Raw genomic sequence first — 24,423 nt, 5'->3', positions numbered from 1 at the left:
GTCACATGTCTGCAGGGACCTCTGAGAGCTCAGTACCTGCAGGACCTGCACCTGCAGGCAAACGCTGGCCGGAGCTTCACCTGAAGTAGGTGGAGGGTTTCCAGACCTGGGCGAGTAGCTTTCCAACAAGACTGACTTCCTTCCTATTTGAGGACATGTTAAGTGGTACCTGAGAAGTGAGAATTGACTGCAGGCCCCTAAGCTCAGGGCAAAGGCTCTCTGTCAGCTGTGTCACCCATGGAAGGACAGTCAGGTAAGCTGAGGTCATTCAAAAATCATCAAATGGGTGCTTTTAGGTGAAGACAAAAGACGAAGGAAATGTGGTTACAAGCCACGTCTGATGTAAGAGCAGAGAGAAAATGACACCACTTATTTCTGCATAAAGAACCTCTAGAAGAATACAAGAAAGCAATAAAAGTGGTCACCTGTGGGGTGGGTGTCGGGGATAGGTAGATGGAAATGGAGCAGAAGTGAGACTACTCCATGTACCTTAATATAGTTCTTCTGCTCTTTGGAATAAACTTGAATGCATTTCCCATTTTTTAATTTTTCAAATAATAAGATAAACCTATCAGGGACTTCCTTGGTGGTCCAGTGGTTGAGACGCTAAGATCCCATAAGCCACATGGAACAACCAAAAAATAAATACATAAAGATTTTTTTAAAAAGATAAACTTATCAGAGGGGAACCACTTGAATGGGGGGCCATCCATCATGCACCAGACTCAGATCTAAGCACCTTTACCTTCTGAGCTTTCTGAAGCAGAACCTAGGGCTCTTCTTAACTGGCTTCTTCTTCCACTTGCCTTCTCCTCAGGGACATTTTTATATAAGCTGGTTTCTCTGTCCTGAGGACTACTGCTCTCTCCCCACTGGTCTCAGTGTCTGAACCCTTCCATTTGAGCTACCCCTGAACTATCACTGAGGTCCACAACCACCCGGATCTCTCCTGGGTGGGGTTTCAAAGGAGGGCCCAAACACTGAATGACCAGGCTATTCTCTGAGTTTTATAGCACAGCCCTACTTAGAAAGCCTTAAGCAGTCACTGAAGAGGAATCCATGGAGAAGGATGTGCTGGATTCAGAAGAGAAGGCCTTGAGGCTCCTGCTCCCAGCCAGGGAAGCAGCCCTCTGGGCAGCTGACCCCTCTGTGTATTGACGGGGGTCAGCAATGGGGAACCGTATCAGCAACAAAATATCTGCCAACCAGTTCAAGGCAGGGGGCAAAGGATGGGGAGCTGAAGGATGAGAGGAAGTCACGGGAAACCAGGCTCCCCAAGACAGTCCAGTGAGACCTACCTCTCTCTTCTGAGCTGCATGCTCTTCCTGCAGTGCCTTCATTTTCCTTCTCCATTCTGTTTTCTGAAAAAGATTAAATGCTTATCAAATGGGCCCCTCTAGATATTAAAATATAGTACAAAGCTAAAAGAATTAAAATGTACTGGCTCACAGAGTAGGCAGACAGAGCAGTGAAAAGACTAGAAAGCCCAAAGATACAGGGCAGGGGTGGGGTGGGGGGAATGGAATCTACTCTGGGGGAAGATGCATTATTGACAAATGGTGTTCAAACAAGTAGTTAACTACTTGAACTTGGATTGCAAAAAAATACGAACTTGTATCCTTATTTCACATTTTAAATGAAAACAAATTCTAGGTGGTCAAAGATTTCATCTTAAAAAATGTAAGAGATGTCAGCAAGATGACGGACTAGTAGGTTCCAGTTCTCAAAATACCCACAGATGAGAATACCTTTATGAGAGCTCGGGAAAGCAGCTAGAGGTCCTAGCACCTTGATGAAGCAAAAAAATCCAAGAGTGGATACACTGAAGAGGGGAAGAATAGTCTCACCTTACCTGTGTTACCCCTCACCCAAGACAGCACAGCTCGGTGCTAAGAGAGACCCCCTCAGCCCACAGTCTCTCCCACAAGGAAAGTGAGTGCAAGCTAGCACCTGACTGCCCAGGGCTTGAAGGATGCTGCCCAGGAGGCCCACTTCTGTCTCACTCCACCAGAACGGAGGGAATCGACATAGCTGAACCGGTTTTCAGCGCTGGCACACAGATCTCAACGCCAGCTTCACATCCTACTGGCTAGCTTGTGGACACCAGAAGGTGTGGAGGAAGAGAAGGAAAAGTGTAGACTATTTGTATGTAATCAAAGTTAAGTTGTTTCCAGCTTAAAATAGAGTGCTGTAATTATAAGATGCTTTATGACTGGAAAAGGTCAGTTTTCATTTAAATCCCAAAGAAACACAACGCCAAAGACTGTTCAAATTACCATACAATTGCACTCATTTCTATGCCAGCAATATTATGCTCAAAATCCTTCAAGCTAGGCTTCAGCAGTACATGAACTAAGAAATTCCAGATGTATAAGCTGGATTTAGAAAAGGCAGAGGAACCAGAGATCAAATTGCCAGTATATGCTGGATCATAGAAAAAGCAAGGGAATTCCAAAATAAAAATCTACTTCTGCTTGATTGACTATGCTAAAAGCCTTTGAGTGTGTGGATCACAAGAAACTGTGGAATATTCTTAATGAGATGGGAATACCACAACACTTTACCTGCTTCCTGAGAAACCTGTATGCAGGTCAAGAGTAACAGTTAGAACCAGACATGGAACAACAGACTGGTTCAAAATTGGGAAAGGAGTACGTCAAGGCTGTATATTGTCACCCTGCTTATTTAACTTATATGCAGAGTACATCATGAGAAATGCCAGGTTGGATGACTCACAAGCTGGAATCAAGATTGCTGGGACAGACATCAATAACTTCAGATATGCAGATGATACCACTTTAATGGCAGAAAACAAAAGAGGAACTACAAAAAAGATCTTCACAACCAAGATAATCACGATGGTGTGATCACTCACCTAGAGCCAGACATCCTGGAATGTGAAGTCAAGTGGGCCTTAGAAAGCAATACTACAAACAAAGCTAGTGGAGGTGATGGAATTCCAGTTGAGCTATTCCAAATCCTAAAAGATGATGCTGTGGAAGTGCTGCACCCAATATGCCAGCAAATTTGGAAAACTCAGCAGTGGCCACAGGACTGGAAAAGGTCAGTTTTCATTCCAATCCCAAAGAAAGGCAGTGCCAAAGAATGCTCAAACTCCCGCACAATTGCACTCATCTCACTTGAGTGGGGAAAATTCTTCAAGAGATGGGAATACCAGACCACCTGACCTGCCTCTTGAGACACCTGTATACAGGTCAGGAAGCAACAGTTAGAACTGGACATGGAACAACAGACTGGTTCCAAATAGGGAAAGGAGTATGTCAAGGCTGTATATTGTCACCCTGCTTATTTAATTTATATGCAGAGTACATCATGAGAAATGCTGGGCTGGTAGAAGCACAAGCTGAAATCAAGATTGCCGGGAGAAATATCAATAACCAGATATGCAGATGACACCACCCTTATGGCAGAAAGTGAAGAAGAACTAAAGAGCCTCTTGATGAAGGTGAAAGAGGAGAGTGAAAAAGTTGGCTTCAAGCTCAACATTCAGAAAATAAGATCATGGCATCTGGTCCCATCACTTCATGGCAAATAGATGGGGAAACAGTGTCAGACTTTATTTTTTGGGGCTCCAAAATCACTGCAGATGGTGATTGCAGCCATGAAATTAAAAGACGCTTACTCCTTGGAAGGAAAGTTATGACCAACTTAGACAGCATATTAAAAAGCAGAGACATTACTTTGCCAACAAAGGTCCATCTAGTCAAGGCTATGGTTTTTTCAGTGGTCATGTATGGATGTGAGAGTTGAACTACAAAGAAAGCTGAGCGCCAAAGAATTGATGTTTTTGAACTGTGGTGTTGGAGAAGACTCTTGAGAGTCCCTTGGACTGCAAGGAGATCCAACCAGTCCATCCTAAAGGAAATCAGTCCTGGGTGTTCATTGGAAGGACTGATGTTGAAGCTGAAACTCCAATACTGGCCACCTGATGTGAAGAGCTGACTCATTTGAAAAGACCCTCATGCTGGGAGGGATTGGGGGCAGGAGGAGAAGGGGACGACAGAGGATGAGATGGCTGGATGGTATCACCGACTCAATGGACATGAGTTTGAGTAGACTCCGGGAGTTGGTGATGGACAGGGAGGCCTGGTGTGCTGTGGTTCATGGGGTCACAGAGAGTCGGACACGACTGAGTGACTGAACTGAACATTAGATCCATGCCAAATATCTTCAAAGCCAGGAGACTGTCATACTTTCAAAGAATAGTTTTCAACTGGGTTGGACACAGTGAGGGCAATGGTGTCCAGTAAGATACACGGCTGTATGTATTTTCAAAAAACTCCCTGGAAAATCTGACACTGCACATTTGAATGTCACCAGCCACACCTGAGAACCCTAAGAACTCCACTCTATGCTTTCATTAATTGGCACAAGGTCTGAAATATAGAACTGTGATGTCTTTAATCTCCCTAAATCACTTTGCCAACAAAGGTTCAAACAGTCAAAGCTATGGTTTTTCCAATAGTCAATGTATGGATGTGAGAGTTGCACCATAAAGAAGGCTGAGCACTAAAGAATTGATGCTTCTGAACTGTGGTGTTGGAGAAGACTCTTGAGAGTCCTTTGGACTGCAAGGAGATCCAACCAGTCCATCCTAAAGGAAATCAGTCCTGGGTGTTCACTGGAAGGACTGATGGTGAAGCTGAAACTCCAATTCTTTGGCCACCTGATTCGAAGAGTTGAGTCATTGGAAAAGACCTTGATGCTATGAAAGACTGAGGGCAGGAGAAGGGGACAACAAAGGATGAGATGGTTGGATGGCATCACCAACTCAATGGACATGAGTTTGAGCAAACTCTGGGAGATGAAGGACAGGGAAGCCTGGCATGCTGCAGTTCATGGGGTCACAAAGAGTCAGACACGGCCAAGGGACTAAACAACAGCAACCACCCTAAAACCAGAGTGAAAACAAGAAACTCTGTTGGGAGACAGCACATTTCTTCCCTGGTTCAGGAAGAAAGGCATGGGATCTTGGCTCACCTGAATTTCCATCTTCTCCTTCAGAGCCCAGAGCTCCTGAGCCTGCCTGAGTCGCTCCTCAGGCTCCTCATCCCGCAGGGACCCCAGGTTGGACTTCATCACACTGTGGGACTGCAGTGCCTGCAGCTTCTGAAAAGGCCAAAGTGTAGTTTCATTCGGATGAAGATCTAATCGTGACATTGTCTTTTATATCCTGAGCGGTGTCAGAAGGGCATACTTACCCCAACCACAAAGCCCCAACTTGAACTTACTGGGTATCTGCATGCCTGCAAATATTCCCGTAAGTCCACACTCCCCTTCACTACGGTTCTCCTAAAAGCTCAGCTCTTGCACAGGAGAAGAAAATCCCATCAAAGAACACAATTCAAGAGTGTCATTTCCGTTGCACTGAAATTCTGCTGTACTTCAAGCCCAAAACTTGTCTGACAACTTTCCCATTTCTTCCTCAGTCTCAAATAGGCTAAAGAGAATCAGACTCTCAGAGCCTTGAGGAGGGTCTCTGGCATTCCAGACCACTCCCTGAGGACTCCTGCTCCTCTTCCAACAAAGAAAAAAATCTTGGCTGTCACCAAGAAGGCCTGGAATTTTCACAGCTTGGAGTCATGTCACCAATGCCTAGTGAGTGCTTCCTGAGTTAACAGTTCCTGAGCTAATGTGAAGGCAAAGGTAAGGAAAAGTGGATCAAAGAGAAGATACCTTTCCACCTCCTCCCCATAGTTATGTTTTTAAATAGATCACTACTGTAGTGACAAAAGCAATCACCTACATCTCTATTACCATACAAAACTCACAGACCCTATTACAGCTTTAGAGAACTGTTAAGCCCCTGAGTTTAACTTCACGTTCTTATTATCTTTAACTCTTCTGCTAAAGCAATATTGGGTCCAAATGTTAACCATTTCCCATACAAAATACAGTAGTGCGTTCTCAGTCATGTCTGACTTTTTTGAGACCCTGTGGACTGTAGCCCACCAGGCTCCTCTGTTCATGGGATTTCCCAGGCAAGAATACTGGAGTGGTTTGCCATTTCCTTCTCCAGGGGATCTTCTTCAACCAGGGATCAAACCTATGTCTCCTGTGTCTCCTGCATCACCAGGTGGATTCTTTACCACTGGCACCACCTGAGAAAATCATTTCTAAACCCCTTGAATATTTTTGTAGCAGTAAATGCTTTATCAGATGTATGCACAACTTTCAGCCTCCAACGTGTCACTTCTGTCTTCACACAGCTGCTTATGACACATTAGAGACCGGCTTTCTTGATGTTACAAACCATTGTGGTGCTTTCCTTTCAACTGGGGCCTCCTTTGACAACTGGACTTAACCTACATCTAATCTAAAGTTCTCTCTTTAGTCAGATGATTTAGCCGAAGTAAGCTCTCTGACTTCTGTAACAGGGAAAAGGTTATGAGAACAAATATTTTCAAAATGCACTTAGCTCTCACTGGAACTCCAAACATCTCTTGTGCTTTGAAAGTAGACTTACAGTGTTTTACACAATCATTCTAAATGCAATCTTACCTGTTTCCCCCACTCCCAGAATTTTTTAAAAGTAAACTAACAAAATAATTATCCAAGTACACTGAGAATTTTGTATCCAGTTTGGTTCCTATACTTTAATAAAATTAAAATAATAAAATTTCAGGTGAGAGGAGATGAGGGGAGACGCACAAACACAAAAATTCAACAGAAGTCATCCTACGGGGGAAGACAAAAAAATGGATGTTCCAGTTTAAGACAATGCAATCCTGGTTAAAAGGAAACCATGGGTGGTAATAAGAATTATGTCCTTATTCACCACAACTCAAAATTTCCTAACAGATGTAACCTTTTAAATTTTGAGTACGTGGCTTATGAACAACAACTCCAAATTTAAATCAGTTCCTATTTACAGAACGTGTCTAGTCAGTGAGCAATGTCAGGGGAAGCGTGGGAGTCAGAGGTTCAGATGAGCTCAGAGATGATGAGTGTGGAGCTGGGGTCAGAACCATGACCACATGGTGGAGCAGCATCCTGTCTTCCATAAACCATCCCTGTCCACGTTAGGGGACCATTTAGGATGGGAGGGCTCAAGTCCCTACACATACACATACATGCATGCACACACACACACCCTTATCTCTTGTTTCAACCCCACCACCCTCCATCCTTGGTTTTCCATCTCAGATTGAGAGGATGGATCACTCAAGGCTCCCTGCATATCCTACAACAATCCCCTTATGGAAAAACTGCCTAGGTGTTTCTTTAGGCAAAATGTAGAATGATCGTGAGAAACACTATTAGACAATTCTGAAAATACTTCTCCTCAAACCTTTTCCCTGATACAGCTCCCCCAGTGACTCAGCGGTAAAGAATCTGCCTGCAATGCAGGAGACTCAGGAAAAGCGCTTGATCTCTGGGTCAGGAAGATCCCTTGGAGAAGGAAATGGCAACCCACTCCAGTATTCTTGCCTGGGAAATTCCATGACAGAGGAGCCTGGCAGGCTACAGTCCATGGGATCCCAGAGTCAGACATGACTGAGTGACTAAAACATAACAACATTCTGAAAATATTTTTCAAAATGTTTCCCTTACACAGGTTTATATGGGAAGATACAGTCCAGGGATAATTTTAATAAGTTTTTCGTAAATAAATTTGATAATATATCCAGTAGAGGAGCAGAGCTTTGAAGTTTAAGGAGCTGGGTTCAAATCCCAGTCTACCTCTTAAAACAGCTATTTGGGCAAGTTATGTGGCCTCAACGTCTTTGCTTGAAAAGGGGGAATGATAATAGCTTTTCTTTTTTTTTTTTTTAAAGGCATTTTATTTTTTACCTTTTGTACTCACTGTGGAGAAGGAAATGGCAGCCCACTCCAGTGTTCTTGCCTGGAGAATCCCAGGGACGGGGCATCCTGGTGGGCTGCCGTCTATGGGGTCACACAGAGTAGGACACGACTGAAGTGACTCAGCAGCAGCAGCACTCACTGTGCGGCATGTGAGATACCCAATCGGGGATCAAACATGCACCCTGTACAGTAGAAGCCTTACCCACTGGACCACCAGGGAATTCTTTTAAAAAATAAATTAGGGAGGATTTCCCTGGTGGTACAGTGGATAAGAATCCACTGCCAATGCAGGGGACATAAGTTCAGTCCCTGGTCCAGGAAGATTCCACATGTCGAGGAGCAACTAAGCCCCTGCATCACAACTACTGAAACTGTGTGCCCAAGCTACTGAAGCTTGCATGCCCTAGAGCACGTGCTCCACAACAAGAGAAACCTCCATGATAAGAAGCCTGCACATGGCAAAGAAGAGTAGCCCCTGCTCGCCGCAACTAGAGAAAGCCCATACGCAGCAACGAAGACTCAGCACAGCCAAAAATAAATAAATTTTTTAAAAGCAAACTTAGGGACTTCCCTGGTAGTTCAGTGGTTAAGAATCCACCTTGCAATACAGGGGACACAGATTCAGTCCCTGGTTGGGGAACTAAGATCCCATAGGCTACAGAGCAACTAAGCCTGCATGCTGCAACTAGAGAATCTGCACCACAATAAAAGATCTCTGGGTGCTGCAACTAAGATTTGATACAGCCAAATAAATAAATCTTTTTTAAAAAAAGAAATGAACAAACTAACGACATGCCTACCTTTAGAATATCAGAGTTGTTTGGTTGTTATGAGAATTAAAAGCTAGTGTATATAAAGAACTTTGTACAGGGTAGAAATGTTTCAGTAAATCTTAGTTACTATGTGACTCCACAGGCCCCAACAGAGTGCCTGCTTGTAACCAGCACTCAGCAAATACTTGTTAGAAGAAAAATGTTTCCATTTACATTTTGCCTCATTTCTTGTCCAGTGAAGCCCTTTGCAAAAATAAGCATAACATCTCTGGAGCTCTTACTATAATATATGCCGGATAATGTTAGGTATTGTTGATGTGCTAATTTAACCCTTTCAGAAATCTATCTTACAGAAAGGAAACTGAGGCAAAGGAAGGTTAAGTAACACGCCCAAGATCACACAGCCAGTATGTGATGAAGCATGGGTTCAATACCAGCCACTGCCCTCTTGTGTCTGAACTCAGAACTAGTACAAAGAAATAAACGTGAACAAATAAGCAGGTTTTCAGCTAAAGAACTCTGAGAAGTCTTTTAGGTTGGGTACCTCCTCTAAGGTAGAGTTCTGGTTGGCAACACTTTTAAATTCATCCCAAAATAATTTTTTGAGCTTGTCTATTTCCCCATATAGCTTGGCCCGCTCTTTTTCTTTCCATTCATCAAATTCTTTCTTAGCTTCTGCTTCCCTCTGGCGAATGATCTCTGCTTCCTACAAAGAAAAGCAAGAACAAGAGAATCATTATTAATTCTACACTATGGCAAATATTTACTAAGAAACTGCCAGGGCCCCTTTTCCATGTAACTCACTATGGAGACCCAAAGAACATTTATCCCCCAGTCCCCAGTGTTTGGACTGGGAGTGGAATTAGTCTTAACTGAACTGTAAAGGATGGGGATCACGTCTCTTCTCTCTTTATATTCTTCATGATGCCTGGCAAGGAGAGATGAATGAATAAATGACGGAAGGCATGACGCAAGTGTATGTATTTTCATTCTACAAATATTTACTGAATGCCTCCTCTGAGCTGCCTTCTGGAGTTTACCCAGTCTTTATCCTCCAAAAGCCAACAGTATGTTGTAAGAAGTTAAAATTCAGGCTCAAATGCCCTCAGAGGGTGCAAACACAGGAAGCTGCAGCTCTCTTTTGGCCACACAGTTCTGGTCAAATAATTGAATTTTCCTTCCCAGACTACCTAAAATCACTTGGCACATCCAGGAAGACACCATCCTAGCCCTGACTCTCAGCTCTGGGAAACAGCCAGAATGTCAACTCTGGGATCTGAGCACATTACGGGTCCCCTGGCCAGTCCGTGACTGAATCCCCTGGCATTCCTCCTCCACGCCCACCTGGAGCTGCCGCTGCCTCTCCGCCTCCCTCTGGGCTTCCAGCTCCCCTTGGGTCCACTTCAGTTTGGCCCGTAGCTCTTCTAACACCTCCTCCACTGGCTGCTCCTGCTTCCTCTGCTTTCCTGTGGGATCCATGCAAAGCGAGGGTGACCAGCATAAGTCAGAGTCAGTGGTGTGTACAGTTCCTTGTGTGCAGTCACACCTCAGTCTGAGACCAGCTTTGCCACTTCCACTGTACACTGACTCTGGGCAAATGACGTAACCTCCCTGACCCTCTGTTTCTCCAAAGTGGAAAATGGAAGCAATAACAGCACCTAACCCAGAGGGTCAAGAGGAGAAGGGGACGACAGAGGATAAGATGGTTGGATGGCATCACCAACTCAATGGATATGAGTTTGAGCAAGCTCTGGGAGTTGGTGATGGACAGGGAAGCCTGACGTGCTATAGTCCATAGGGTTGCAAAGAGTCGGACATGACTGAACAACTGAACTGAACTGAATTGAACCCAGAGGGTCACTGTGAGGATGAAATGTGATAATGCCAAGTGCCTAGCATAGCACCTGGCAGGACAGCCCAATACATGTGAACTATAGTTGTCATTTAAAATAACTATTTTTTAAATATGTATTTATTTTTGTTTATTTATTTGGCTGTACCAGATCTTTGGTTGCAGTATGTGGGATCTAGTTCCCTGACCAGGAATCGAATCTGGGCCCCTTGTATTGGGAGCTGGAATCTTAACCACTGGACTACCAGGGAAGTCCCTAAAATAACTATTTTGACAGTACTTACAAATGGGAAATATGAATGCAAAACTGGTAGAGTAACAGAATCAGGATACCAAATAGTATGTACACACTGATTATTAATACAAAGAGGGGAATTTAAAGTAATGATAAGAACTGTAGTTTTAAGTTCATTCTTTTCAGTAATGTAGTACAGTTCAAATGTGTAGTTTTAAATTTCAAAAAAAAAAGGCACTGTGCACTATGAAGAAAACTTGAATTATAGAAGTGTGGTTTCTAACTAAACCACATACTGATAAACTAAGAGTTAAAGGTTAATGAAAAAGATACCAATTGTACTTGGACATCTGTTACTTTTAAAAGTACATTTAGGGATTATTAGATGGTACTTTTATTAAAACTTCAAGCTTTTTTTTGAAAAGATATATGGCTTTTCTCAAATGGGGCTTTTTAGAAACAAGCAACTTTTAGATGCAGTGAAAATTAATTTGGATTAATAAAGTGATTTGAGGGACTTCCCTGGAAATCCAGTGGTTAAGATTTAGGGCTTCCACTGCCAGGGGCACAGGTTCGAACCCTGGTTGGGGAACTAAGATTAGGCATGCCATGTGGCACCGCCAAAAACATAAAATAATAAAATAAAAATAAAGTGATTTGAGGTGAGTCTGGAATGGGAGAACTGCAGTATCTGAGAAGTCAGCTGCCTGATAATAAATTACTGAACATTAATGTAGCCAAAGTTGTCTTAATTGTTGTTGTTTTAGTTGTTAAGTCACGTCCAACTCTTTTGTGATCCCATGGACTGTAGCCTACCAGGCTCCTCTGTCCATGGGATTTCCTTATGAACATATTTTTCCTCTCCGTATTTTCCCACCACTGTACATTAAGGAAGTAATAAGGATCATGCACAAGGATTTATGCACAAGAATGTTGCCACCATGTGATTTATAATTGGGGAATGTTTTAGTTATCCAAATAAATTAAGAAACAATTCAGTTTTGAAATAAATTATGATCAGCACATGATGAAATACTATTCAACCATAAAAACCATATTTACAAAGATGATTTAATGATTTGGGAAAATATGATATATTCTTAATTGAAAATAAGCAGTATCAAAACTGCATCCTATATGATAATATTCATACACAAAAAATAATGACCACGGACACACCAACATATTAGCTGCAGATGATATCGTCCATGATTTTTATTTTCTCTTTTCTACCTTTCTGCATTTAAATTTTCTATATCAAAGGCATATATTTTCCAATTTTTTACTGTGGTAAATATACCTAACATAAAATTTACCATCTTAGCCATTTTTAAATGTACAGTTCGGTAGGATTAAATACATCCATATTGTTGTTCAACCATCACCACCACCCATCTTCAGGACATTCTTCATCTTGTAAAACAGAATCTCTGTCCTTACTAAACACGAACTTCCCATCCCCTCTTCCTCCAGCCCCTAGCAACCTCCATTCTACTTTCTGTTTCTATGCATTTGGCTATTCTATGTACGTCATATAAGTGAAATCATATGGTATTTGTCCTTTTTTAACTGACAGTTCACTTAGCAAAATAACCTATTGTAGTAAATTGCAGAAGGACCTTTCTTTTTAAGGCTGAAAAATATTTCTTTGTATCTCTCTCTCTCTCTCTCTCTCTCTCTATATATATATATATATATATATATATATATATACACACACACACACACACACATACATACATATACCACATTTTGCTTATTCATTCATCTGTCAGTGGACATTTGGGTTGCTTCTACACCTTTAGTTACTGTGAATAATGCTCCTATGAAGATGAGTGTACAACTATCTCTTCAAAAACATATATCTTTTCCAGAAAAAAGTATTTAATAAATAGAAAATCTGTTTTTCTTTAGTTGCCTCCAATGTAGATCCAAGAAGAATCAGATATATAATAAATGCATAGTAACTAGGTGACTAGTGCTATTTTAAAACTCTGTTCTTTCAAAATGAAATTAAAATAAAGGGAAAAATGTTTTATTCAATGAGATTTTATATTTAATTTATATTACATTTTATCATAATATATTTGCATTAACAGATATTTCTTACTGAACCTCAAAAAAATCTCTTAAAGGGGAAAACATATAGTCTTGCTACTTGTTTTGGAATTTGAAACAGTAAAATGACAGTGATTAAATCATAATGAATTCATGTACATTAAAAAGTCAAAGAACTGGTCTGACTGCTCCTTAGGCCCAGTTAGGCTTATTCACAGTCAGCACCAGATTCACAGAAGGCTGGGAGGTAAGGGCTGGTCCAAGTCACTGTGTCTAATTGCCCCGGTCACAGGCAAGGACACTGAGATTCGGAGAGAGAAACCACCCTAGCCATGGTCACATAAGAGAAGGGGACAAACTGAAGGCTGGAACCTACCTGTCTGACTCCCAGCCCTTTTTCTCTAAACATGGGGTCAGAAACGTTCCTACCCACTGTGGGATCCCTCCACGTGGATGGTGGGATCACCGGCTCCTCGACTGGACGATGAGGTTCTGACCTATGTACATGCCCTCCACTTGCTGAGCTGGGCTGGGAGTCAGACAGGCAGCGTCCAGGCTTTGTTCTGTCCCTTATATCATGTGACCATGGTCAGTGTTTCCTCTCTGAGTCTCAGTGTTCTTGACTGTGAATGGGACAGACTGAGTGACTCTGAAGGGCCCTTACCTCCCAGCCTTCTAGAGAAGCCCAGGCCCTTCCACTCACCGCCTTCCACCATGCCTGCGTGCCTGCGCTGGATGTGACCCCGGAGAAAGGTGGCGTTCATGAAGGTCTTGTCACACAGGTGGCACTACACAGAGGGAAGCAGTGGGAAGTGCAGGATCAGCTCACCTGAGTCATCCTGGGATGATTCTACCTCTATCAACACTCCCATTCCTTGGGAACCCTGGGCTGCTTCACAAATGAAGAGTTTGATTTACAAAGTAAGGTAGTGATGCAAATCATATATATATACATATACATATCATATATGTATACATATATAAAACATATATATATACATATATACGTTGCTGTTGTTTAGTTGCTAACTCATGTCCAACTCTTTTGCAACCCTATGAGCTATTGCCCCCCAGGTACCTCTGTCCATGGGATTTTCCAGACAAGAATACTGTAGTGGGCTGCCACTTCCTTCTCCAGGAAATCTTCCCAACCCAGGGGTCAAACCTGCATCTCCTGCATTGCTGGCGGATACTTTACCACTGAGCCATTAAATACACATATATATTTTTTATACAGCCCCTTCAAAATATTTATTTTCTGAGCTTTAAAACACTACCAGTGCTGTAGGGAGCTATGAACAAAAACTAGGCATTTGATGATACTAAGGAATTTTTGTTGGTTTTTCAGGGCATGATGATGGTATTATGCTTAGGTTTAAAAGCGGGAGTCCTTGCCTTTCAGAGATACAAAGTGAAATATTTACAGATAAAGTCATATGACTGATACACTTCAAAATAATCCAGGGGTGGGGGGAAGTGTGTAGGGGAACGAATGCAACAACATTGGCCATGAGCTGAAAACTATTGGGCTGGGTAGTATGCAGATGAAGGTTTGTTATATTATTCTCTCTACTTTTGTATACATTCGATATTTTCCATAATTTTCCCCTCCTCCCCCACTTCCCTGCTTCCCCTTTCCCACCGCAAGCAGCACATTCACAAACCAGGCACCAAACACGGCCCTCTGCCATGCCAGCTCTGAACCTGGGAAAATGAAATACTGGCTTTGCAGTGGCCCAACTTGCTACCACACAGCCAGACTCTTTCTGAGAATGGAATCCACACTGACAAAGAACTGCCAGGAGCTGCAGAGAGAGAAGCTAGATTCTGGTGCCATTATCTGAGTCCACCATAATCCTGGATTTTTCAGTTAAATTAACCAACAAATTCCTTATTGGCCTAAGCCAGGTTAAACTGCTGTTTTGTAATTTACTACTGGAAAAGATCTGGCCCTTTTATCATAATTAACATTGTATTAATTGCATCAATTACCATTCTAGTCTCTACATCATATCTTAGTGATTCCTTCTGTCCAGTCACCCTTACACTGTGAATTTCTGAAAAATCTGAACCAGCATGATTGATGCCTTCATCCTCAGAGCCTGCCAGAGGATCTAGCCACCAACAATTCATTAAAGGGCAACTGATCCCAATCTACACTTTTCATGTAAAGAGACACAAATGCTCAAATGCCACTTTGGGTGATAAGCTGTCACTTGGTTGACTAATGGGGTCACTTTTCCAGAACGGGCTTGTCTTCACCAGTTCCTTGTCACACACTGATTTCACACATACGCTCACACATCTCTTATACATGTTTATCACATCACACCTCTACACACACACAAAGCCTTCACACATACACACTTAGGCCTCTACACACATACACACCCTTCATACATCCACACATGCGAGAAAAGTGTATCTTTACATGCACATTTTACATAAGTGTGTTATATGCCACACACTCTACATACACACATGCACACACCATTCACAGACATAACCCTCCAAGCAATCATATACACACCTTAGGTATGTTTACCCACCATCTGTAAACTCACACACACCCTACGTATGTTCACACATGCACACATGAGACATAACACATAAGACATCTATACTCTGAACTCAGACACACCTGCCACACAACTCCACATGCATTGTAGACCTAACCAGACTGCAGGGGGCTCTCTGGTGATGAACGGCATCTCTAAAACCTGCTCCCAGCCCCAGTGAGAATGGCCACAGCTGCCTCGGGGCCCAGGCAGCAGTGCCACAGAGGTGGCCACTGGCTGGGCACACAGCCCTCCCAGGGTCCCCGCCCCACAGCGGTGCTCACGGTGTGGTAGCTGTGGGCGCCCGTCTGCAGGAGCAGCTGCTGCAGGGCACTGATCATCTTGCGCCGCCGCCGGCTCTCCTCCCGCACACCCTTGAGCTCGTCGGCCTGGCGGCCCAGCTCCTGCTGGCCGCGCTCCTGCTGGCCCAGGCTGGCCTGCAGCCGTGCCTCCAGCTGGGCCACGCTGGTGCTGAGGCAGTCCTGGCAGTGCAGCAGGTACTCGATGCTGAGCTGCGCCAGCCGCAGCACCTTGAGCAGCACTGGGTCCACGGGCTGCCCGCAGCGGCCGCACACCTCCCGGTCCAGGTTGCAGAAAGTGACACTGGCAATGTTCTCCTGCAGGGTAGCCACGTCCAGCTCCCGTGCCACGCGGTCCACATCCAGGGCACTGATGCGCCTCCAGTCCACACTCTCACGGCGAGGCTGGAACTTGAAGGTGGGGAGAGTGTAGGCCCCAAAGAGGAGGCCACTGAGGCCCTGGGCAGTGGTGGTGGGAGACTGCATGGGTGGGGGAAGCCCTGGGCTGGCCACCGGGGAAGGGTGCCACCAAGGCCACGGCAACAGGCACAGGAGCTGAGAGAGGGCCTGGAAAATGAGAAGAGAGTCGAAGTTAGGCCTGCCGCATGTGGCTGCGTGTACCATACTGGACAGCAGGAGCCTTAGTGTGCAGCGTGCGCCAACATGGCCAAAGCAAGCTGTGGGCTTTACAACACACAAATGTGGGTTCAGATCCTCAGCCTTGAGCAAGATCCTTTGTATTATTAAGCCTCCATGTGTACTGGGAATCATGGTGCCTCCTCTGCAAGCCTGTGGTTAGAAATGAGGCAGGAAAAACACCCAGCCCAGTGCCTGACACACAGCAGGTCCTCAGTGTACCCCCCCACCACCACCATGCCCAAGTGCACTGCAAGAGTGCCTGCCAGAGGGCTGGGTCAGGAGGGAGCTGTCAAATGTATATGGAAGCCTTTCTGCAACCCTATACTGATCTCAGGATAAAGTCCAGTAACTTTGCCTTGGGAGGCAGAGCCACTTAACAGTGGACATTAAATGGTTCTCCTTCGGTAACTGCAAAAATTTAATGGATGGGATGGGCTACAGTTTCCAGTTTCCCCAGCTGTAAGGTGGACCCATATGATCATGTTTTCTTTAGTGGGATGTGAGTGAAATGATGTCCACCTCTGCCACGAGGTGGCGCTCAAGACAGCAGTTGGGTCTCGGCACAGAGATCTTGTTCAGTCCACGATGGTCTCTTTTCCAATCCTTACGGTTTAGAAAACAGCTCCAGTTTGTTGTTAAAAGACTCAGATTCTACTCGCCACTCTCTTGTTAGACAAAGAAATTGTTCTCTTTGTAACTTTACAATAGCAACTGCAATTTAAAATGAACATTCCACTACTAAGAATTATAGTTTATTCCACAGATAAACTCATACAGGTGTGCAAAGGTGCTTGTGCAAAAATTGTCATTGTAGTATTATTTGTAATAGTAAAGTACAAGAAAATTATAAGAAAGTACAAAAGTAAGGTATCTCTATACATGAAATACTACGCAGCTATTAATAAGAAGGCAGCCTTTTATGTACTGATAGAGAATAATGACTATATATACACACATATATATGCATTTCTGTTTAAATAATATATTAACATGACATTTAATAATAATTTGTAAAAATAAAGGAGATCGATGTATCTCACATATGTATGGGTATACACACACACACACACACACACACACACACATATATATATATATGAGCTTCCCAGATAGTTTAGTGGTAAAGAATCCACCTGCAATGCAGGAGACCTGGGTTCAATCCCTGGGTAGGGAGGATCTACTGGAGAAAGAAATGGCAACCCACTCCAGTATTCTTGCCTGGAAAATTCTATGGACAGAAGCTACAGTTCATGTGGTTGCAAAGAGTCAGACATGACTGAACACACACACACACACACACACAGGCTCCAAAGCTTGTGGACTTTGAACTGCCCTATATCAATTCTTGAGGCTATCTGTCCTACAATTTTGCTTTGATCAGATCATCACTCCTTATCCATCAAATTCATCCACTCATTCACTCAACCTCCCCCCGTTTAGAGCATGCCTACCTTGGCCAGGCCTGGTGCCAGGCACTGGGGCCACGGAGATGCATTAACCACACAGCTGCCGCCCATTCCCCACCCCAGCAGCTTAGCACACAGCTCCTTGCTGCCACAGGACCCAGTGCAAACCCTTAGCCTGGTCTTGAAGCTGCCACTGGATGCCACTGACCCACCTTTCCCATTTCAGCTCCCACACTTCCCTTTCTCAGATACTCCTCCTCAACACAAACTCCAGGAAAAAAAAAAATCCAGCCACAAGCATACCAACCATGGCCATGAGGAGACTAGCACGTTTCTCTTAATAAGGTACATTATTTTTTAAAAAAAAAGAAGGCAGGTGACATGACACTCACCATGTTCAGCTGCTGGCTGCAACCTTGTCACCACAGCCTCAGAGACAATTGCCACAACAAGCTGTACCTTGGAGCAACAGAGGTTACCAGGCGTGCTGTGGGCGAGGGTAACAGGACTCCTGCTTCCTGTCTTCCCACAGACCAGGAGCTCACCTGAGAACCTGCTGTTTAACTATTTAAGCTTTGGCCTCAGATGTCTGCCCACAGCCCCTCTCTAATAATAAGGCCAAGAAAGTTCCGTCAGCCACTCTCTCGGCTTGCCTCCCACCTCTTTGAATGCCTCTCCCTTGAACAGTTACTCTTTTTGCCCTTCCTTTAAGGCAGAGTATGCTGTGCTCCCGTGACAGTCTGCTGTCCACCCCCAACCTGTCACTCCCAGACATGCTCCCTGGGGATGAGCTCACACATACCCTTAGCTTCAGCTACCATAAGCCTCAGCCACTCCCAAATCTGTTTTTCACAGGCCTATCTCTTGATATCTTTAGATTGACCTTCCAATATTGATTATTCTGGCTTCCCTAATAGCTCAGTTGGTAAAGAATCCGCCTGCAATGCAGGAGACCCCAGCTCGATTCCTGGGTTGGGAAGATCTGCTGGAGAAGGGATAGGCTACCCACTCTAGTATTCTTGGGCTTCCCTTGTGGCTCAGCTGGTAAAGAATCCGCCTGCAATGTGGGAGACCTGGGTTCAGTCTCTGGGTTGGGAAGATCCCTGGAGAAGGGAAAGGCTACCCACTCCAGTATTCTGGCCTGGAGAATTCCATGCACTTTAAAGTCCATGGGGTTGCAGAGAGTTGGACACGAATGAGTGACTTAAAAAAAAAATTGATTATACTGAAATAGCAACGGAGAAGGCAATGACAACCCACTCCAGTACCCCTGCCTGGAAAATCCCATGGACGGAGGAGCCTGGTAGGCTGCGGTCCATGGGGTCACTAAGTTGGACACGACTGAGCGTCTTCACTTTCACTTTTCACTTTCATGCATTGGAGAAGGAAATGGCAACCCACTCCAGTGTTCTTGCCTGGAGAATCCCAGGGACGGGGGAGCCTGGTGGGCTCCCGTCTATGGGGTTGCATAGAGTCGGACACGACTGAAGTGACTTAGCAGCAGCAGTAGCAGCAGCAGAAATAGAAAATCTAAATTCCATTAGGACCAGGAAGGTAATGTTAGTTAAACGTAGGAAACATGCCAGGCATAAGAAAAACCATAAGTTTGATGATAACTGGCAACTAATTCCCTAACTTAGTGTCCAAGATGTAACTGGGCAGGGACTTCCCTGGTAGTCCAGGGGCTAAGACTCCATGCTCCCAATGCAGGGGGCCCAGGTTCGAACCCTGGCCAGGGAAGTAGATTCCACATGCCGCAAGAAAGATTGAAGATCCTATGTGCTACCACTAAAACTAGCTGTAGCCAAATAAATAATTTAAAAGATACAACTGGGCTGTGGTTCTCAAGTGTGGTTGCTGGCCGGCAGCATCAGCATCAACCAGAAACTCATTAGAAATGCAGATCTTCAGACTAACTGACTGAGAACCACTGCAGGGAGTGTTGGCATAGGAAGCATCAGGGACTGGCAAAATAGGGAGTGCATGCCCTGTTTACAAGGGGCAGCCACCACTGAGCTTCAGCCATACGGGAAGGGATGTTCTGTGTTCCTTGTGGGCTAATTCCAAATTCATTAAGAAGATATTCAAGTAGGTATGGGCAATACGGTGAAGTAGGAAGACCCCAGCTCACCTCCTCCCACAGACACACCAAAATTACAACTATTTACAGGAATAATTATTTACAGGAATGACCTGAACACTAGCAGAAAAGATTTTCCACAACTAAAGATATAAAGAAGAAACTATAAGCTAGGTAAAGGGATTGGGGGCAGTGGATGAGTGACCCACAAACAAGAGGATAATGACAATTGCGGAGGTTCTCCCCAAGGAAGAAGGGGTCTGAGCCCCACCTCACGGCTCCCAGCCCAGGGGTAATGCACCATGAAGATGAGTTCCCAGAACATCTGACTCTGAAGGCCAGCGGGGCTTGCATGCTTGCATATGGGAGAGCTGCCACTAGCCCTGAGCCCCATAGCCAGCTGTTCCAGGACTCACCCCTGCTCACCAGGGGGCTGGCAGCCACCATGGGAGGCAGGGCCACCCACGCCTACCAGCACACTCACAGCAGCTAGCCCAGCCACACAGAAAGGCCCACTCAGCCCACATAGCTGGCACCCCTAGAGCAAATAGCTCTGGTGACCAGGGGGGAGTTCAGTGTTAGGCTCCATGGACGTGTCCTGTGTAATGCCACTTCTCCAAGATCTGGAAACAAAACCTGACCTACCTAATACAAGAAATAAACAGAGAATTAGACAAAATGAGGAAGACTCATTTCAAAACTCATTTGAAATGAGTTTCAAATGAAGGAACAAGATCAAACCCCAAAAGAATCAAGTGGAGATTCGCAATCTACCCAATGAAGAATTCAAGGTCATGATCATAAAGATGCTCCACAAACTCAGGAAAAGAATGCATGAACACATTGAGAAGTTTAACAAAGAGTTATAAAATATAAAGGAGAACCAAACAGATCTGAAGAATTTAACAACTGAAATAAAATATATACTAGAACAGGGGTCCCCAACTCCCCAGTGGACCCCAGTACTGATCCACAGTCCGATAGGAACCAGACTGCACAGCAGGAGGTGAGCGGCAGGCGATCTAATGAAACTTCATCTACTGTTCCCCACCACTCACATTACTGCCTGAACCATTCTGACCGAGTCAAGGAAACTGTCTTCCATGAAACCAGTTCCTGGTGCCGTAAAGGTTGGGGACTGCTACACTTGAAGGAATCAATAGTAGGTTAGATGATACAGATGAATGGATTAGTGAACTAATCCATTCTACTAATCTAATTCTACTATTAGAATAGTAGAAATCACCCAAAGTGAAAAGAAGAATGAATTTTTTAAAGTGAGTGCAGGGCTTCCCTGGTGGCTCAGTGGTAAAGAATCTGCCTGCCAATACAAGAGATGTGGGTTCAATCCCTGGTCTGAGAAGATCCCACATGCCAAGGAACAACTAAGCCCATGTGCCACAAGTATCAAGCCTGTGCTCCAGAGACCAGGAAACACAACTACTGAAGTCTGCCCGCCCAAGAGCCAGCGCTCAGCAACAAGTGAAGCCACTACAATGAGGAGCCCACGCACCACAACCAGAGAGCAGTGCCTGCTCACAGAAACGAGAGAAACGGCCATGCAGCAACAAAGACCCAGGACAGCCAAAAAATAATAAATTTTTTTTTAATTTTTAAGTGAGGGAAGTTTAAGTGATCTCTGGGACAAAATCAATTATACTAACATTCGTATTATAAAGATCCCAGAAGAAGAGAGAGAAAAGGGAAGAGAATTTATTTGAAGAAATAAAAGTTGAAAACTTCCCTAGCCTGTGAAAGAAAGCAGACATCCAAGTCCTGGAAGCACAAAGAGTCATAAACAAGACGAACCCAAAGAGTTCCATACCAAGACACATTAAACTTAAAAATGAAAAACATTCAAGATAACAAGAGAATCTTGAAAGTGGCAAAAGGTAAGCAACTAGTTAGGTACAGGGAACTCACATAAAACTATGAGCTGACTTTTCAATAAAACTTTTCAGGCCAGAAGGGAGTGGCATGACATGAAAAGATGCTCAGAATCACTCATCATCACGGAAATGCAAACTAAAACTACAGTGAGATATCACCTCTCACCTGTCAGAATGGCTATCATCAAGAAGACAAGAAATAACAAGTGTTAAGAAGTAGAGAAAAGTGAGCCCTCAAGCTCTGTTGGTGAGATTGTAAACTAGTACAACTCTATGGAAAACAGTATGGAGGAGAGTCTTCAAAAAATTAAAAATAAAACTACCATACAGTCCCGAAATTCCACTTCTGGGTATTTTTCTAAGGAAAACAAAAGCACTAATTCAAAAAGATACCTGCACTCCTGTGTTCACTAGAGCATTATTTACAACAGTCAAGATATGGAAGCAACCTAAGTGTCCATCAACATATGAATGGATAAAGGAGATAAATATATATATATATATATATATATGTATGTATGTATGTATTACTCAGCCATAAAAAAGAATGAAATCTTGCCACTTACAACAATATCGATGGGCATAGAGGGTATTATGCTAAGTGAAATAAGTCAGACACAGAAAGACAAATACCGTATGATCTCACTTAGTATGGAATCTAAAAAACAAAACAAGTGAAAAAACATAAAACAGAAACAGACTTATAGATACAGAGAAAAAAACTGGTGATTGCCAGAGGGGAGTGGGGCGGAGGAATGAGTACAGCAGGTGAGGGAGATTAAGAGGTACAAACTTTCAGTTACAAAATAAATAAGCACTAAGATGTCATGTAGAGCATTGAGAACACAGTCAATAAAATTATAATACCTTTGTATGGTGACAGATGGTAACTAGACTTATAGTGGTAATCATTCAGTAAAGTATAAAACTATTGAATCACTATGTTGTACCCCTAAAACCAATATACTACTGTAAGTCAAATATATGTCAATAAAAATTAAGATATTCAAACACTTCTACAAACTGTTTCCCAACTACCTTTCTAACTGAATTCCCCACCTACCATTTACTTGCTGTCCAAACTTTCATATCTCTGGGTTATTTATCAATAGGCACAGTTTTTAATGCTTTACAAGGAATAACTCGAGACTTCCAGTTCAAGATGGTGGAGTAGAAGGAAGTGTGTTCGTCTCCTCCTCCAAGAGCACCAAAATTGCAACTAGTTGTTGAACAATTGTCCACAGGAGTGGAGCAGAGCAGGACTATATGGTCCTTCCCCAGCCTGCACCATGTCCTCTGCCTGCCTTTTGCCTGCGGAAAACTTTAGTCAAAAAATAAGTTTAATCAGAGAAGTGAGAAATGCTGAAACAAAGGAAAACCGTCTAAGGAAACTAAGTAATAATAATGTAGTCATTAAGTAGAGTCAAGGACCTTTAGTTCTTTCTCAAGGGCTAAAGATAATATTCTGAGCCATATCCTGTGAGCTGTCTTATAGATATACCAAAACACCAGGTGGAGAAGTTAACTACTTGATGACCAGACTACCCAGGACATGAGTTGCCACAATTCAGGGAACTGATGCAAAGAAATGGGAACAAGTGCAGCCAGGAACTGAAGATTCAGATCAGATCAGTCGCTCAGTCGTGTCTGACTCTTTGCGAACCCATGAATCGCAGCATGCCAGGCCTCCCTGTCCATCACCAACTCCCGGAGTTCAACCAGACTCACGTCCATCGAGTCAGTGATGCCATCCAGCCATCTCATCCTCTGGCGTCCCCTTCTCCTCCTGCCCCCAATCCCTCCCAGCATCAGAGTCTTTTCCAATGAGTCAACTCTTCGCATGAGGTGGCCAAAGGACTGGAGTTTCAGCTTTAGCATCATTCCTTCCAAAGAAATCCCAGGGCTGATCTCCTTCACAATGGACTGGTTGGATCTCCTTGCAGTCCAAGGGACTCTCAAGAGTCTTCTCCAACACCACAGTTCAAAAGCATCAGTTCTTCGGCGCTCAGCCTTCTTCACAGTCCAACTCTTACATCCATACATGACCACAGGAAAAACCATAGCCTTGACTAGACGAACCTTTGTTGGCAAAGTAATGTCTGCTTTTGAATATGCTATCTAGGTTGGTCATAACTTTCCTTCCAAGGAGTAAGCGTCTTTTAATTTCATGGCTGCAGTCACCATCTGCAGTGATTCTGGAGCCCAGAAAAATAAAGTCTGACACTGTTTCCACTGTTTCCCCATCTATTTCCCATGAAGTGGTGGGACCGGATGCCATGATCTTCATTTTCTGAATGTTGAGCTTTAAGCCAACTTTTTCACTCTCCTCTTTCACTTTCATCAAGAGGCTTTTGAGTTCCTCTTCACTTTCTGCCATAAGGGTGGTGTCATCTGCATATCTGAGGTTACTGATATTTCTCCCAGCAATCTTGATTCCAGCTTGTGTTTCTTCCAGTCCAGCGTTTCTCATGATGTGCTCTGCATAGAGGTTAAATAAACAGGGTGACAATATACAGCCTTGATGAACTCCTTTTCCTATTTGGAACCAGTCTATTGTTCCATGTCCAGTTCTAACTGTTGCTTCCTGACCTAAAACAATCAAGATGATGCTACTCAGACAACTGATGACCATTTGGAAGATGACTGTTAGAAATGACTATACTGGTACTGCATCTTTCCCAGACACACACTTTGTCCATAAAAGCTCTCACCCTCTGCTTGGGCAAGGGGGCCACCCACCCCCAGTTGCCAGCATGTGAAATAAACCAAACTTTCCTTTCCACCAACCTGGCCTATTTACTGACTTT

The 24,423-nt window shown here is 43.8% G+C and overlaps 1 protein-coding gene and 1 non-coding gene across 3 annotated transcripts in view; one reads left to right on the top strand and one right to left on the bottom strand.

Annotated features, from left to right (window-relative positions):
• Positions 1–24,423, bottom strand: part of DZIP1L (DAZ interacting zinc finger protein 1 like) — a 57,482-nt gene that overhangs the window by 16,959 nt on the left and 16,100 nt on the right. For both annotated transcript variants that reach the window (XM_055569585.1, XM_055569586.1), the window contains exons 3-8: positions 15,588–16,169; positions 13,449–13,533; positions 9,945–10,066; positions 9,145–9,306; positions 5,002–5,130; positions 1,299–1,361 (exon numbers count right to left, since the gene is read on the bottom strand). In XM_055569585.1, coding sequence (XP_055425560.1) covers positions 1,299–1,361; positions 5,002–5,130; positions 9,145–9,306; positions 9,945–10,066; positions 13,449–13,533; positions 15,588–16,088 — 1,062 coding nt within the window. In that variant the 5' untranslated portion in view covers positions 16,089–16,169. The remainder of the gene's footprint in view (positions 1–1,298; positions 1,362–5,001; positions 5,131–9,144; positions 9,307–9,944; positions 10,067–13,448; positions 13,534–15,587; positions 16,170–24,423) is intronic.
• TRNAW-CCA (transfer RNA tryptophan (anticodon CCA)) lies at positions 19,315–19,387 on the top strand. The gene has a single exon. It is a non-coding gene; the product is annotated as a tRNA-Trp (tRNA).

Source organism: Bubalus kerabau, chromosome 2 (genome assembly GCF_029407905.1).
Source record: "Bubalus kerabau isolate K-KA32 ecotype Philippines breed swamp buffalo chromosome 2, PCC_UOA_SB_1v2, whole genome shotgun sequence".
NCBI classification, from domain to species: Eukaryota; Metazoa; Chordata; class Mammalia; order Artiodactyla; family Bovidae; genus Bubalus; species Bubalus kerabau.
Note: the sequence above shows the minus strand (reverse complement) of the source record. Positions and strands in the feature narration are given on the sequence as shown.